Source organism: Harmonia axyridis, chromosome 5 (assembly GCF_914767665.1).
Source record: "Harmonia axyridis chromosome 5, icHarAxyr1.1, whole genome shotgun sequence".
Taxonomy (NCBI): domain Eukaryota; kingdom Metazoa; phylum Arthropoda; class Insecta; order Coleoptera; family Coccinellidae; genus Harmonia; species Harmonia axyridis.
This window is the reverse complement of record NC_059505.1, coordinates 2,243,155-2,258,918: the sequence shown is the minus strand read 5'-3', so window position 1 is coordinate 2,258,918 and position 15,764 is coordinate 2,243,155. Positions and strand designations below refer to the sequence as shown.

Sequence of the window (15,764 nt, the reverse complement as noted above, 5' to 3'; positions counted from 1 at the left end):
TGGTATTATCTCTTAGTATTTGTGTATGAAAAAAACGATCCCAACCATTACCATGAATTCACCTCAGTCAAGCAGATCTCGATGACCTTCTTTCTTTTTCTTTTCAATGCTCAATCATATTCTATGCTGCATGAAGTACTTCTACTAATCTTGGAAAACATTCAGATTAGGATATTATTTCAGCCTAACCTAAACCTATGATGATGGTGAATTTCAGAATAGTCATAGTTTATTTCAATTCCTTATGGAAAATGGGATTTCCACAAAGAACATAGCAAAAAGAAGTCAGTAGTATGCAGCTTTTTCTTTTTATAAAAAAGTGTTATGAATAGGAATTCAATTGCAAAAGGTGTTTGGATTCTTTTCACGACTTCCATTATTCAAACTGCTTGCAATCCATCAAATTCTCAGCGCTAACTCCAATTCAATAAAAAAATATGTAAATGAGTCCGGATATTTCTCCTCAAAGAATACCAATTTATTTTCTCTATTCAAATGAGGCACTACTGATATTCCTCAGGCTGTCGCCTCCTTTCAGCAACGTCCATTTTTCCAAGAAGATGAAATAAATACGCCTGGAGTATTTTCAGAGTTCCATCCTGGGAATAATCGCATCGAATTACCATTTTGAAGCTGTTACATTTACATTCTTATCGCATGATATGCTAGAGCAGGGAAAATTAGTTTCAGCAAGGTTATAAGAAGTGGGCATATGCATTTTAAATGAGGGAGAATGAATGTGAATTAGATAGAGGTCAGTCCACTATCTGAAGATCTTCCAAGATTTTGATGTTTAATAATGAAGGTTGTTTACATGAAATTCGCATGTCTAGACTCGGAAATTGTCTTGCATAATGAAGACTTCGTAGCCTCATTTATAAAATACGGTAGAGAAGTGAATCAAACTTAAAACAAATTAGTTCACAGTTATAGTTTGCTTTGAATTTTCAGCAGTGATAGAATGGATTAGCTAGATAATAAATATTTTCATTCACATTCCATACATCGCATCGAATCAAAGATGTGTTAATAAGGAATATCAAGCATTTGAAAATAATATATTATATCTAAGCCATATAAGGTCAATTGGTTGTTGAGTAAAAAAGCTCTCACTTACTTAGTTTTCTTTGGAACTTTATCACTTCATTTTATTTTCTAGGACGGAGCTAGGAGTATCCATACTGCTGCTAGGTATGGCCATGTTGGAATAATCAATACCCTTCTACAAAAAGGAGAAAAAGTTGACGTTACAACAAAGGTTGGTACTTTCGAAAATAATTTCGAATAATTATATGAATTGACAAAAAGACTTTTAGGAAAACTATACAGCACTACACATAGCTGTTGAATCCTGTAAACCTATAGTTGTGGAAACCCTACTTGGATATGGAGCTGACGTTCATATAAGAGGTTTGTATAGAGATAGGTTAACTTCTCAACTTTTTCGCCAGAAAAAGAAATCATATTTCTCATACTTCCGAAATCAAAATTTTCAGGAGGTAAACTAAGAGAGACTGCTCTCCATATTGCTGCAAGGGTCAAAGATGGTGAACGATGTGCCTTGATGTTACTAAAATCTGGAGCTGGGCCAAATATCGTTACAGATGATGGCCAAACACCTGTTCACGTTGCAGCCCAGTATGGAAACTTACAAACCCTACTCCTTCTTCTAGAAGATGGTGGAGACCCCCAATTCAAAAACAAGGTCAGTTGCCTCCAAAAACCCATTAATGTAGAAACTCAACATTTTCTTTCAGCTAGGAGAGACCCCACTTCATCATGCAGCAAGAGGCTGCCGCTCAGATGTAGTTGAACACTTAATCCAGTATGTAAAAAACAATAAAGGAGATGAGGTTGCAACCGATTACGTGAACGAAGTAAACGAGAAGTCTGAAAGTGCTCTACATTACGTATCAACAGTTATGTCTGAAGAAGTAGAAATACCAGACACAGATAGAAAAACATGTATGGCTCTTTTACAAAGCGGTGCTGATGTGAATCTCGAAACTCCCCACCAAGAGACTGCTTTTCATTACGTTGCAACTGCTGGAAATAACAACGTGGTCATGGAAATGATTGGGCATATGTCAAATACAGATATACAGAAAGCCTTGAATAAACAAGACGTTAGTGGGTGGACACCATTGTTGATAGCTTCTCACAAAGGTCATGACCAAATGGTGAATAACCTGTTGGCGAACCACGCCAGAGTTGATGTATTCGATATCGAAGGTAGATCGGCACTGCATCTAGCTGCTGAACGTGGATTTCTTCCTATATGCGACTCCCTATTAACTCACAAGGCTTTCATCAATAGCAAGTCTAGAAATGGGAGAACTGCTCTTCACCTGGCTGCCATGAATGGCCATGTACATCTTGTGAAGTTCCTCATCAAAGATCACCATGCCGTGATCGACATTTTAACGTTGAAGAAACAGACACCTCTTCACTTAGGTGCAGCTGCTGGCCAAATAGAAGTATGCAAGCTTTTACTGGAACTAGGAGCTGATATTGACGCTACTGACGAACAGGGACAAAAGCCAATCCATGCAGCCTGCCGAAATAACCATTCAGAAGTTGCTAAGTTGTTCCTTCAGCAACATCCCAGTTTAGTTATGGCCATGACGAAAGATGGAAATACCTGTGCTCATATTGCAGCTGCCCAGGGGAGTGTAACAGTTATTGAGGAGTTGATGAAATTTGATAGACAAGGAGTTATAAATGCTAGGAATAAACTGACTGATGCTACTCCTCTTCAGATAGCCGCAGAAGGTGGTCATGCGGAAGTTGTTAAAGCTTTGGTGAGAGCAAACGCTTCAGTAAATGACGAGAACAAAGCAGGTTTCACTGCTGCTCACTTGGCTGCCAGGAATGGACATGGACAAGTATTGGAAGTACTTCGTTCTTCTAACACACTAAAAATCACTAGCAAAAAACTGGGAGTGACGCCATTACACGTTGCGGCTTACTTCGGTCAAGCTGATACTGTGAGAGAACTACTCACACACGTACCTGGTACTGTCAAGTCTGAAGTTCCAAGTGGTTCATCGTTGGTTTCAATTCTAGGGAACGAATCAGGAATGACACCTTTACATTTAGCTGCTTTCTCTGGAAATGAAAATGTTGTTCGACTGTTATTGAATTCTGCAGGAGTCCAAGTTGATGCAGCAAGTCGTGAAAATGTAAGAAAAACATAACCTCTTTGAATTGTTCAACTAACTTAAGTTTCTAGGGATACAACCCAATGCATCTTGCTTGTTATGGTGGCCACGTCACAGTTGTTGGTCTTCTTCTTAGTAGATCTGCTGAATTACTTCAAAGTGTAGATAAACATGGCAAAACGGGATTACATATTGCAGCTACTCAGGGACATTATCAGATGGTGGAGGTGTTACTTGGTGAGTTTCAGATTATATTTGTATGTAGCTTACAACACTCGATGGTTTGTTTATTTGTTGGTTTTGGAAAGATGGAAAAAACATTTTTCTATTCCAATCATTTACAATTGAAAATCTTATCTTGGGAATATACTTATCCATGAAAATTTTCAGGCCAAGGTGCAGACATCAACGCTTCAGATAAAAATGGCTGGACTCCATTGCATTGTGCTTCCAAGGCTGGTTGTACAGATGTCGTTGTGTTGCTAACGGAATCAGGAGCATCTCCAAAATCTGAAACAAATCAAGGCGCAGTACCTATTTGGTTTGCAGCATCAGAAGGGCATCACGATGTCTTAGAATATCTCATGACTAAAGAACACGACACCTACATTTTAATGGATGATAAGAAATTTGTGTACAACCTGATGGTCTGCTCGAAAAACCATAATAATAAGCCAATAGAAGAATTCATTCTTGTTTCGCCAGCACCAGTCGATACAGCGGCGAAACTGTCAAATATTCTTATCGTTTTATCGAACAAAGAAAAAGAGAGAGCTAAAGATCTCATTGCAGCTGGGAAGTTTTGTGAATATATGGCAACGGAACTTCTTGCTTTAGCTGCAGGTGCTGATTCAGCTGGAAAGATATTGACATCAACGGATAGAAGAAATATTGAATTTCTAGACGTACTAATAGAAAATGAACAGAAGGAGGTTATTGCTCATACTGTAGTGCAGAGATATTTGCAGGTGAGATCGTGTTTTATGTGAACATCAGTAGTATGGAAATAGGATTTTGTGGAAACGTTTTGAAGCTATATACTCACTGAATATTTCTTACAGGAACTGTGGAGAGGTGCGCTCAACTGGAGAGCTTGGAGGACTTTGCTACTCTTTGTAGTTTTTATATTCTGCCCACCAGTCTGGATAGCCTTCACCCTTCCCCTGGGTCACAAATATAATAAAGTACCAATAATCAAGTTTATGTCATACCTAACATCACATATACATCTCATGTTTCTACTTCTCATAGTTGCTATTCTTCCACCCTACCCTGTTGTGCGAAATAACTTGATACCTTATTGGTATGAGTGGCTTCTTCTTGTTTGGCTAAGTGGCCTCCTTCTATTCGAATTAACCAACCCTAGCGATAAATCAGGATTAGGCTGGATCAAGCTGTCTGTTCTTCTCCTCAGCATATTCGGTGTAGCAACACATCTCATTGGCATACTCTTCGTAGAAAAAGCTAACTGGCCTACTCTAATGTACTGTAGAAATCAGCTGTTTGCTTTATCATTCGTTTTAGCATGTGTACAGATACTTGACTTCCTCTCATTCCATCATCTTTTCGGACCCTGGGCCATAATCATTGGAAATCTAATGAAGGATTTGGCCAGATTTCTAGCTGTTTTAGCTATTTTCGTTTTCGGATTTTCCATGCAGTTTGTTGCTTTGAATCAGTCTTTCAATAATTTGAATCCAAATCAAGTGAGGAGCCTTGCTAGACCTAGGAGGATAGCCTTATTCAGTGATGGTGAGTATTATAATATTCTTTAAGGATATTTGTATTACGTTTGTGTTGAATATTAACATGTCTAGTGTGCATTTTTTAATGCAAAATTGTTCATTGTTCATTACTTCCTTCAAAGAGTTGAGTGTACTCTCAACTCAACAGTGAAAAACGAATATATCAAAGTGAGGTATTGTATCGTATCAGTACAAATTGCAGTACGAATGTCATACATTTGCGTGATACTGTTATCAAATCAGAAATATATAACTCTTTTTCATATATCGTTGAATGCTCTAAAAGATCAAAAATGTCTCTCAACATCAAGATCCTCATGAAATCGAATTTCTTGAGACAAAGAATGCCCATAAATGAAATTTTCAAATCGAAAGCGGATTTTCTTCAAATAGCCAATGAATAGGAAACTTTAATTAATTTTCTTGTTTTCAACCTAATGCTGGATAATGGATGAATAAGTCTTACATTTCAAAGACTTGATCAACAAAGATACCTAGGAATTTAGGTCCAAAATTATTTCCTATTCCAGAAATATTGAACACTTCAAAGCAAAGCTCATTGCAGACTTCAGAATGTAGATATCTATTGCACCGCGACCTTATGGTCTATTGTGCCTCACCATCAAAGCTGTTCTCTACAGCTTGCCCTCCAGTTCCAGAGTTCTAATGAACTCCTGTATCTGAAATGCTTTCAAGGAAGTTACTTTCTCACTTCTACAAGTCTCCTGTACAAAACATTTTTTGTGTTGGCTAGCGATGGCGAAGCATTCCATCACCAGCTGATGAGGAGTTTCTTACTCTTTCCCACAGAATCTGTATTTGTCGTTTTCTTTTGGACTCATTCTCATGAGGTGCTTCCTAAGGCGGCAATGCCCTGTGAGGAATCCAGTGAGGAGGCGTAGCCAATTCAGGCTAAGATCCAGACACTTCTTAGATCTTGCAGTATCAAAAGTTCCAAAGAAACTTTTGGAAACATCCAACCCGAGCAGCTTCCGCCAGCATGTTTCTCTTTTGTTTTTTTCTTCTGCTGAAACTCTTTCTTGTAGGAATATTTGCCAACAGAAAGATTCATGGCCAATGAAAAAAGTTTGTGCTCCTTTTCTGACAGGTGTGTTGCCTTCTTCATTTCTTTTAATTCTCGAGTGACTGGAAATCTAGTCTTAACATACCTTGTTATTCTTACCTTGAGTTTCCTTCAGCACTCTAATACCATCTTAGAATCGATGATATGTGGATTATATGCTAATATTGCAGCCTGACTGTAGAATATATCGCTATATCTCAGTTCTGATTCCCTATCGTGCTTTTAAAACCAGAAACAAAATTGATGACGTGATCTCAAATTGTTTGTTAATAAAATATCGTAATGTTCAAACCAGAACTAATAGGGAAGATTCATTTTAAAAGCTTTGGTAATGACAAGGAAAGCTCGATAGGCTCGACACTACTTTATAGTAACTACATTTCTCAATTAAAATAAGTCAAACCACACCTCTTCAAGACCTTCAGTTACCGGATAGTAATTTTTGAAATGAGGAAATTTTAGTAGAAGCAACCTGTGAAAGAGAAATCAATAAGTCAACAATACGCTTTATTAGTGATGACGTCACACACTGCCATTTTAGTTCTCCTGTCAGTGTTCGGAATCCAAACAAACAAACTGTCATTCAAATTAGTACGTTGTCGTTGAATAAATTGGTTTATTTTGATAAATAAGATTATTTAGGGAACGATTTTACTATTAATTAATAGACAGAAGGAACGAGATTAATGCCAGTAAGTTCGAACTTGAAGTTCAACTAATAAACACGGCTTTATATAAAATCTGGGGAATGATACTGGATTCAAACTTACTGGTATTAACCTCGTTCCTTCTGCCTATCAATTAATACTGAAATCGTTCCTCAAATACTTTTATTTATAAAAATAAGCCAATTCTTTCAACGACACCGATTAATTTGAATGACAATTTATTTGTTTGGATTCCGAACACTGACAGGAGAACCAAAAATGGCGGCGTGTGACGTCACACAAATAGAGCATATTGTATAGCTTTGAATCCTGGAGGAAATAAATCACCAATAAGATTCATCCAAATTTTTCACTCATTCCCGATTCAGAGGCCTCTCATAATAATGCTTCATCTCCCCAGTGATAATAAACCCTCTGCTTGTGTTCGAGAAGCTTTTTTTTGCCGTTTTCGGCCAGACCCAATACGATGAACTGATTGTAAGGGGAAGACCAAACGTTCAGCCTCCTCTTAGGCCCTTATGGACCGACAATCTCTTCAAAATCGTATTCGGCATCTACATGTTGGTGTCCGTGGTTGTACTGATCAATCTCCTTATTGCCATGATGTCAGATACCTATCAGCGCATCCAGGTAATTCCTGCTTATTTCTGATTCCAGTCCAAAAGAACCCGATCAAATCGTTCGAACATTTGTGCTTTGCAATTTTCGGCCAAGCTCGCATTGAGGATTTGAAAATCGCGGAGTACGATTTTTACACGAATCATAACAATCAGCCCTATTGGACTGAGTTTCTGTTCAAGGCGGCATTTGGAGCTTATCTGCTGGTATCTGTAGTTGTTCTCATCAAACTCCTCATTGCCATGATGACTGATACCTATCAACGAATACAGGTAAAGTAAAGACAACAACCTCGAGGACACTCAACAATAAAACTGAAATTTCAAAGGGTTATTAACGTTGATAGTTATTCGAATTCAAGATTCCGAGTGACAAACCCAGTTAGTATTGAAGTATTTCAATAATTTTGACCATAATAGGGGAATAAAATAAATTAGTGACGATACCTGACCTGTACAAATGCGTTTTTCACATTAAGTAATTTCAAGCGAAATGAATAAACTAAATTTACGAAAATTTCACCTTGCACACCTTGTCTTCGGCTGTTTCTACCTCCTTTACGCAGAGTCTGTAGATCTCATCTCCTGGCTTGCGGTACAAAAGATATTTGTACTAACAGTGTCCTGTCAGCAGTCCCATCATTACCCTAAGCCCTCAGCTCGGAGGTCATACTAGACTTGCCTCCTTTACACCTACATGTGAAGAAAGGTAGCCTGCTCGAAGCAATAAGAATTTCCCTTAATGGAAAGCTCCTCCTGGAAACTGGGTTGGACATATGAGGCTACTGAATCAATTAGATTCAAACCTCCTCGCAAAACCATCGGATGTTATGCCAAACACCTATGATTTTGAAACGGTTATAAATGACCGTCCTAGTGCAATAAGTCTCGTAAATCGTCTGGACAAAAAGTCATCCATATGGTTCACAGATGGATCAAAAACAGAGAAGGGCATCGGCATTGGGATATATCGACCTAAACTGAGGATCTCTAAAGCCCTGGGAAGTGAGCCCTCGATTCTACAGACCGAGATAATGGCTGTTTATGTATGCGCCCAGGAGTGTCTCAAAATGAACCTCAAGGGAGCGCATATCTACATCACCACGGACAGCCAAACCACGCTGAGATCCCTGGAATCGTGTTATCAGGGGTCTCTGCTGACTTGGGAGTGCCATGACACCATAAAGCAAGTGGCCAGAGGAAATAAGGTGACTCCACTATGGGTACCAGGGCACTGTGGGGTCGAAGGAAATGAAAGAGCTGATGAACTTGCAAAAAGTGCTGGACCTGAACCTTTCTGTGGAATAGGAAAAGATCAATATAAAGTTGCGGTCCAGCTATGGGAGTTGAACAGCAGGATCCACTGGACTAACACTCCTAGACTTATTCAGGCAAAGAAATTCGTGAAGATTTCACCTACCTATGCCAAAAAGCTCCTGAAGCTGTCGCGTGCCCAGCTTCGGGTACTCGTGGGACTGCTGACGGGGCACTGTCGGTACAAACATCATTTGTACCGTATGGGAAAGTCAGCAGACGAGATTTGCAGGTTCTGTGGATCGGAAACAGAAACAGCCGAACACTTGGTATGAAAGTGTCCGGAGCTGGCTGGCCCAAGAACCATTCATATGGGTAAGCCGGTCCTGGATACCAGAGGCCAAGGCCCCTAAGGAGGTTGTCAATTTTATTAACGTCATTGACGACCTGGGTTTCTATGAATGAGTAGGGTAGAGAACAAAAGATCTGCATGGTCGCAGTTCCCGGAAGGCTTACCGAACCAAAACGACCCCAGTTCAAATAATAATAATAATAATAATAAGCCCTCAGCTCATGTTAGCTTCAAAAGTTTCCTGGTATAGGGTATAGGTGAAAGCACCACAAATGTCTTTATCTGAGTAAAACCTGGAGTGTTCCTCCAGAGGGTTATTCTATGGTCTAACTCCCATTTTTGGACCGCTGCTTTATGTATGTTGATCTTCTCCAAGCCCACAGAAAAGCTCAGGGCCAACAGGAGTAAACCTTGATTCTTTTTTTTGTAATTAATCTACTTTTTAGTTTCCTTCAATACCACAATGCTACGGTACTAGGTTCTCAATATACCAGGGTTGTCCAAGTTTGCAGAAATTCCTTTGGGACCAGTGAATTTATTGTCTAATAATACTTCAAAATGAACCCTGGTATTTAGGATGGCTTCAAGAAGGGTGCTTCTTCACTTCTACAAGTCTCTTATCCATAGCATCCGTTGGCTAGCGATGGCGAGACATTATGCTCTTTTCCATTCACAAGCAGATGAAATATATAGGAACAAAATTATTGAAATATGCACAATACTGGGTGTTTTTCCCAAAAATCTGATATCACACATAAAGAAGAGTGTCCGAGGGTTTTGAAATTTGAAATGTATCTTCACGCTACTGCTACCGCGTTGCACCAGTTCTCTTGGGCTGGAATATGGCAAAACCTAGAATAGAAATCAAGTAGGCTTCACTGTGCGGAGCACCACTGCTTGGCAGAATATCACAAAAGTTGTGTTTGTTGTGAATTGAAAAATTGATGTTTGTAAATGTGGCTATCACAGGTAATCTTTATTAACAATCGATGCTGAGAAACCCAATGAATAATCGATGAGTGATCTTGTGTCAAAAAATGCACACAAGACTTGATTATTATTCATTATTGAATTTAACCCAGTTATAAGTATGTATTTTACTTCTGATTTCTATAGCTCTTATGCAATAACTTGACTTTTGCTGTTTTGAAATGAGAAAAACATGATACCAAAAGAGAAAGAAAATTATTTTGCAACTGTTATCCATAAAAAAAACCTGGAAAACTTTTTCAAAGTATGAAATGATATAATTGCAACACCCAGAAGGAGCTGTTCGAATTTTAATTTTTTTTTTGTTGGTATTTACAGGTGTACATAATTAAACTATCTTATGAAATTAAACAATAATTATACTATCAAAACAAAAAGAAACAAATCATGATAAGCCCACTATAAAAATATTTAAAAATATATTTTAATTCTGAAGTGCACTGAACAATCAACTCTTTTCTTCTGGCAATTTTTATTATCAAAATTATCAGACGAATTTTACATTTATTCATTCCCAAAAAAACTCAATTGGAAATCCACTTCATATTTCCACAAACTATAAATAGACCATGTCCCAAACATAGAAATAACTTCCTTCACGTTGAATTTGATTCAAAACAGCTTTGGACCATGCGCCAGACACTGAGTGGATAAATTTCACCACACCAAGGACTTTTCTAAGAAGCAAAGCTGCTCTACGTAAAAAACGCCCTTCTACAGAAGGTGGTGATGCAGACAGTGAGTCTGACGTGTGCTAAACTTGTCCGTCTTTTCTGTGTTTCTTGTGACTTGTCTCTATGTCCTTTGTCAGCATTCGCAGACCGATTGAGAGCTTCTGTGTGTTGATTACGTCTAATCTATAACGATAATTTGAAAACAGATCTGGAAGATGAGACAATGATAAGCATAGCCCAACAGATATTTGGTGATAGCGAATTTTCAACTCAATCCCAAATAACTCCCAGATTTTATCTATCAGATCTATGTTTTGAGATATTTTACCTCTAGAATTTTCATTTTCCACTTTTGTATATCTCATGAAATAATTTTTAGTAGTAACAGTACCAAACACCATGGGTTTAAGTATTTATTGACAGAAACACATGGATTCGTGGCTGAGGCTCATCGAATGCTCTCAAATATCTATGGTGAGACCGCTATTAGTGAAAGAACGTGCCGATAGTGGTTCCAACGCTTCAAGAACGGTGATTTTTACTTCGGAGACCAAGAAAAATATTTCGACTGCTAAAGTAATATAACGTATCACAAAAACTAGACCTAATAGACAGAATCTGGTGATGTTACATTAAAAACATTCAAAATCAGTTGTTGGATTCGTGACACCAAAGTTTGCTGGCCTGTGTACTTACCTTAACCGATATAGTGTGTGAATCGACTCGATAAGTTTGGGCAATCGAATAGACTCACCATTTATAACGGTTATGTAACTTCCTATCGTTACTTCTTCATATTTTGACTCATTCCATCTGATATAGATTTCCTAACATGATGAATAACACAAAACTGAACAAGCTAACGAAATCAAAATCTCTATATTCCTTCGAAACATGAAATTACTAGAAATAATGCAAGACAAGCTAACAGTTTTTTCTCAAAAAATTGTATATAATACGAATCAAGATGTTATAATTAGGCAGTGGACATAAGAAGTGTTAAATCCTAAAATAATGCTTCCTTTGACTCGATATTTTGGCCGACAAATGTCTATCTTTGTCACATCTGATGTGAAGAGTTGTTTCCAAGTGAGCTTCTTATCAAGTATCACTTCCAGATACTTGGCCTCGTTTTGACATTCAATCCTTGGCTTTTTGCTGGTACTTCGTGGCCATTTTGAAACACCAAGAATTTTGGTCAGCATAAAGTGCCATGGAATGTCAGATACATATAATATGAACAATAACGGTAACATTAGAGATCCTTGCGGGACTCCATCTGAAAGTGTCCTCTAGGAAGACAGTACTCTATTAACTTTGGCTCTAAACTTGCGAGAATGCAGGGTAGAGGCCAAGCAATTCTTATAGTGATCCTTCATGCCATACAATGTACTTCATCAAACGCTGAATAGGTGTTTTTTTGCCATATACTGAATATATTGTATTTTCCAATGGGATCAATAAAATGGTGATGGAATGAAGATCCCTGGAATGTCAGGTTCGCAGACCAGAGTCCGAAGCATCGTATATCAATTAGAAGAGATTATTTATTTTGGGAGTAACACTTTCAATGTCACTGACAATAAAATATCTAATTAGTTTTGGAATATAAAATAGATCAAAGTCGGGATGAGTCAAAATATCAACTGTTTCGTCTCCAGAATACATTTCTGTTATGATTTTTCAGTAAACTTGCTCAGATTGTTGATGTATAAAGAATAATATCTGATATCAATAACAAAAACATAACAGAGATTTTCGTTTTTCTACACGAGAAATTTCTTTGTCGTTTACTTGACATCAATTGAACATTCTCAGTGATAATGAACCCACTTCTCGTCTTCGAACGGTTATTTTTTGCTGTCTTTGGCCAAACAACATACGACGAGCTAATAAGAAGAGCTCCACCTAACGTTGCACCCTACAGACCTCTGTGGACCGATAATCTTTTCAAAATTGTATTTGGGATCTACATGTTGGTATCAGTGGTAGTGCTGATAAATCTCCTGATAGCCATGATGTCAGATACTTATCAGAGGATTCAGGTAAATAGCGGGTCCATTAGACCAGTTGGCTTTATAATTAGCTGGTTATTGTGTGCAGACTGAAAGCAGACACTAGAAAATTAGTTCCACCATGAAAACCTATTATTCTATTTCCCTTTGTAAATTGATGAAAATTTTCATCGACTATTATTGATACAATAGTGAAATTACTGTAACCTTCACATTATATAAATGAATCATAAACTTCAATTACCATAATTTTCAATGTATGAAACAATTTTTTCGTCACACTGTAGCTTTATCAAATCCCGAGTACGTATTTGAAATAAACATACACCAACTTCTCATCAGATATTGATGATATCTGAAGATATTCAACATATTGACTTTCTTATCCTCAACACAATTGATATTTTTTTAATACCTTCATATATTCTAACGGGTGTTTTTTTTTCGATGTATATAACTTTAAGATAGCATTACTGTTCAAGACGGCGACCGATTTAACAGCTCTCAAATGATTTATTCTCAGTTTGGTTTGGCAATTTATCATGGATAGACTCACGCCTGAACAACGCTTGCAAATAGTGTAATTTTATTTCGAAAATAATGGTTCTGTGCGGAATACGTATCGCGCACTACGTCCATTTTATTTTGTTTAGCGATGAAGCGCACTTCTGGTTGAATGGCTACGTCAACAAACAAAACTGCTGCATTTGGAGTGAAGCTAATCCTCAAGTGTATGTCGAAACACCGTTACATCCAGAAAAACTGACTGTTTGGTGCGCTTTATGGGCTGGTGGAATCATTGGTCCGTACTTCTTCAAAAACGATGATGGCCAGAACGTTACAGTCAATGGTGATCGGTATAGAGCCATGATTAACAACTTTTTCATTCCTGAATTGAACAACCATGATGTTCAGGAGCTGTGGTTCCAACAAGACGGCGCAACATGTCATACAGCTCGTGCCACAATAGATTTATTGAAAGACACGTTTGGTGACCGCCTAATTTCACGTTTTGGACCTGTGAATTGGCCTCCAAGATCTTGTGATAACACCGCTAGACTACTTTCTGTGGGGCTATGTAAAGTCATTGGTCCATGCGGATAAGCCACAAACCCTTGACCATTTGGAAGACAACAGTCGCCGTGTGATTGCCGATATACGGCCACAAATGTTGGAAAAAGTCAACGAAAATTGGACGTCCAGATTGGACTACATCCGAGCCAGCCGCGGTGGTCATATGCCAGAAATCATATTTAAAATGTAATGCCTCAAGATTATCTTGTGCATAAATAAAATTAATGGCAATCGAATAATCCATCGTTGTTTTATTGCAATTTAAAGTTCTATAGCTCTAAAAAAACACCCTATATTATCATTACAGTATCTGTATACTTCCATAGTGTGACCAAACAATTGTTGTTTCATGTATCAAGAATTATTGAAAGGAAACAGCCTTCAGGTTATTGACGAAAATGAGACTGAAACAACAAGGTGAAAAAATGTTCATTGCTGTGATGCAAATGGCCAATATATTCAAGTTTTTCATTGACATCATTTTTCAATAAGCGATTGCATTCCATCAACTCAAAATGAGACTTCCTCGAAACAGCCTGCTTAAACTTTTTCAGAGTTGGACAGAAGAATACATCGTTTCCAAGAAGTTCATAAGAGTTTCAGAAATCGATGATGAAATTCTCTTTCCATAAAGCACAGTAAATAAAGCACATTTAATGAAATATCAGTATATGCATGAACCACAGTATCTTGTAGTTGATGTTGTAGGGAACTTAACTGTTGAAAAGTGTTGTGGGTCATCTTTCAATATCAACTCTTTCATTTTTCATATATGTTTAATTCTCCATAGGCCCAATCTGATATCGAGTGGAAATTTGGACTCAGTAAGTTGATTCGATCGATGCATAGAACGACTACAGCACCAAGTCCTATAAACCTCATAACTACATGGCTGTTCTACCTTGTGGATATTTGCAAGCAGCGAAGTAAGTTGTTATATTTAGTTAAAACACAGGACATGTACATGTTGTTACCTATTGCTCATTATATTTGCAATATTCAATATGTTTCTTCAACAGACCAATTACATGATCTATCAACCTTCAATAAAGTGGACTGTATTTCTTAATGATGATCACTCAGATGTTGGTTTGAAAGATAGAACACTTCAAACATTCACAAAATTGTTGTTCAGTACAAGCAACTCCCCAATGATACAACTGTTCATATTTCTTTATTGATTGAAAGAAAAGATAAATTCTAATAACTTTCAGACTTGACCAATAATATCTAGAAAAACTATGAAAAGCTAGCGATGTTTACTGGAAGAACATACTGGTAGGAGATGGTTTGTTACTATTGTAGCAGATAGAGGTTAACAATTTTAACACATTATTTGACTGCTCACAGATGATTTGTCTACTTCTAAGTTAGGTCTCAATTGATATTATGCACATCTGGTTAATACCATGAAACTCTTCAATGTTTTTTCAACATTAGGGTTCCTAAATGATAGTTGCTTTATAATTTCAGTGAGGAGAAAGAAACGCCAAAGTCTTGTACACTTGATGGACTCGTTCAAGAAGCCCCAACACATGAGTCCGAGATCCAAAGCTGGTGCCAAATGGCTGTCGAAGGTCAAAAAAGGTCAAGTTGCTCCGAAAGAATCAGTGGCTCTTTCTGTTGCTCACATGAGTCCCTTCGGTTCCCAACTGAGTTTGAACGTTACCACGACACGTATTGAGCATGTCACTGATTGGGAAGCTATTGCCAAAAGATACAGAGCTCTAGTGGGCCATATAGATGAAGTCAAGGAGCACACGCCCGAAAATGAAGATGAAGAAGACAGCGACAATGAAGTTATTATACCAAATAATGTTGGTCCCCCAACGTGAAAATCTAGATGTCGATGGTGCAAAGAAAAAGCGAATTCTTTATACTCAATAATAATTCGTATTTAAGTGAATGAATTGTATTTCAGAGAGCTCCAATAGTGTCTTTCTTTGATTGAATTTATATACAAAACCTGGAGTGACTGAAGCAATCAAGAATGAAAAGTTTGTCATAAGCAGTTGGTTTTTTGGAAAATAATAAAAATTGCTGTAATTTATTTAGATAACAATTTTGTACATTTTAATAGCAAAACAATAACTTTGTAGATTGACGATTATAGACTGATATTACTAGATA

At 37.5% G+C, this 15,764-nt stretch overlaps 1 protein-coding gene across 1 annotated transcript in view; it reads left to right on the top strand.

Annotated features, from left to right (window-relative positions):
- Positions 1-15,603, top strand: part of LOC123679710 (serine/threonine-protein phosphatase 6 regulatory ankyrin repeat subunit A) — a 46,105-nt gene extending 30,502 nt beyond the window's left edge. The window contains exons 8-17 of the mRNA XM_045617127.1: positions 1,160-1,258; positions 1,317-1,410; positions 1,497-1,705; positions 1,758-3,182; positions 3,233-3,398; positions 3,552-4,129; positions 4,223-4,913; positions 12,364-12,590; positions 14,425-14,560; positions 15,108-15,603. Of these exons, the coding sequence (XP_045473083.1) occupies positions 1,160-1,258; positions 1,317-1,410; positions 1,497-1,705; positions 1,758-3,182; positions 3,233-3,398; positions 3,552-4,129; positions 4,223-4,913; positions 12,364-12,590; positions 14,425-14,560; positions 15,108-15,469 (3,987 nt within the window). The 3' untranslated portion in view covers positions 15,470-15,603. The remainder of the gene's footprint in view (positions 1-1,159; positions 1,259-1,316; positions 1,411-1,496; positions 1,706-1,757; positions 3,183-3,232; positions 3,399-3,551; positions 4,130-4,222; positions 4,914-12,363; positions 12,591-14,424; positions 14,561-15,107) is intronic.
- The last annotated feature ends 161 nt before the right edge of the window (positions 15,604-15,764 follow it).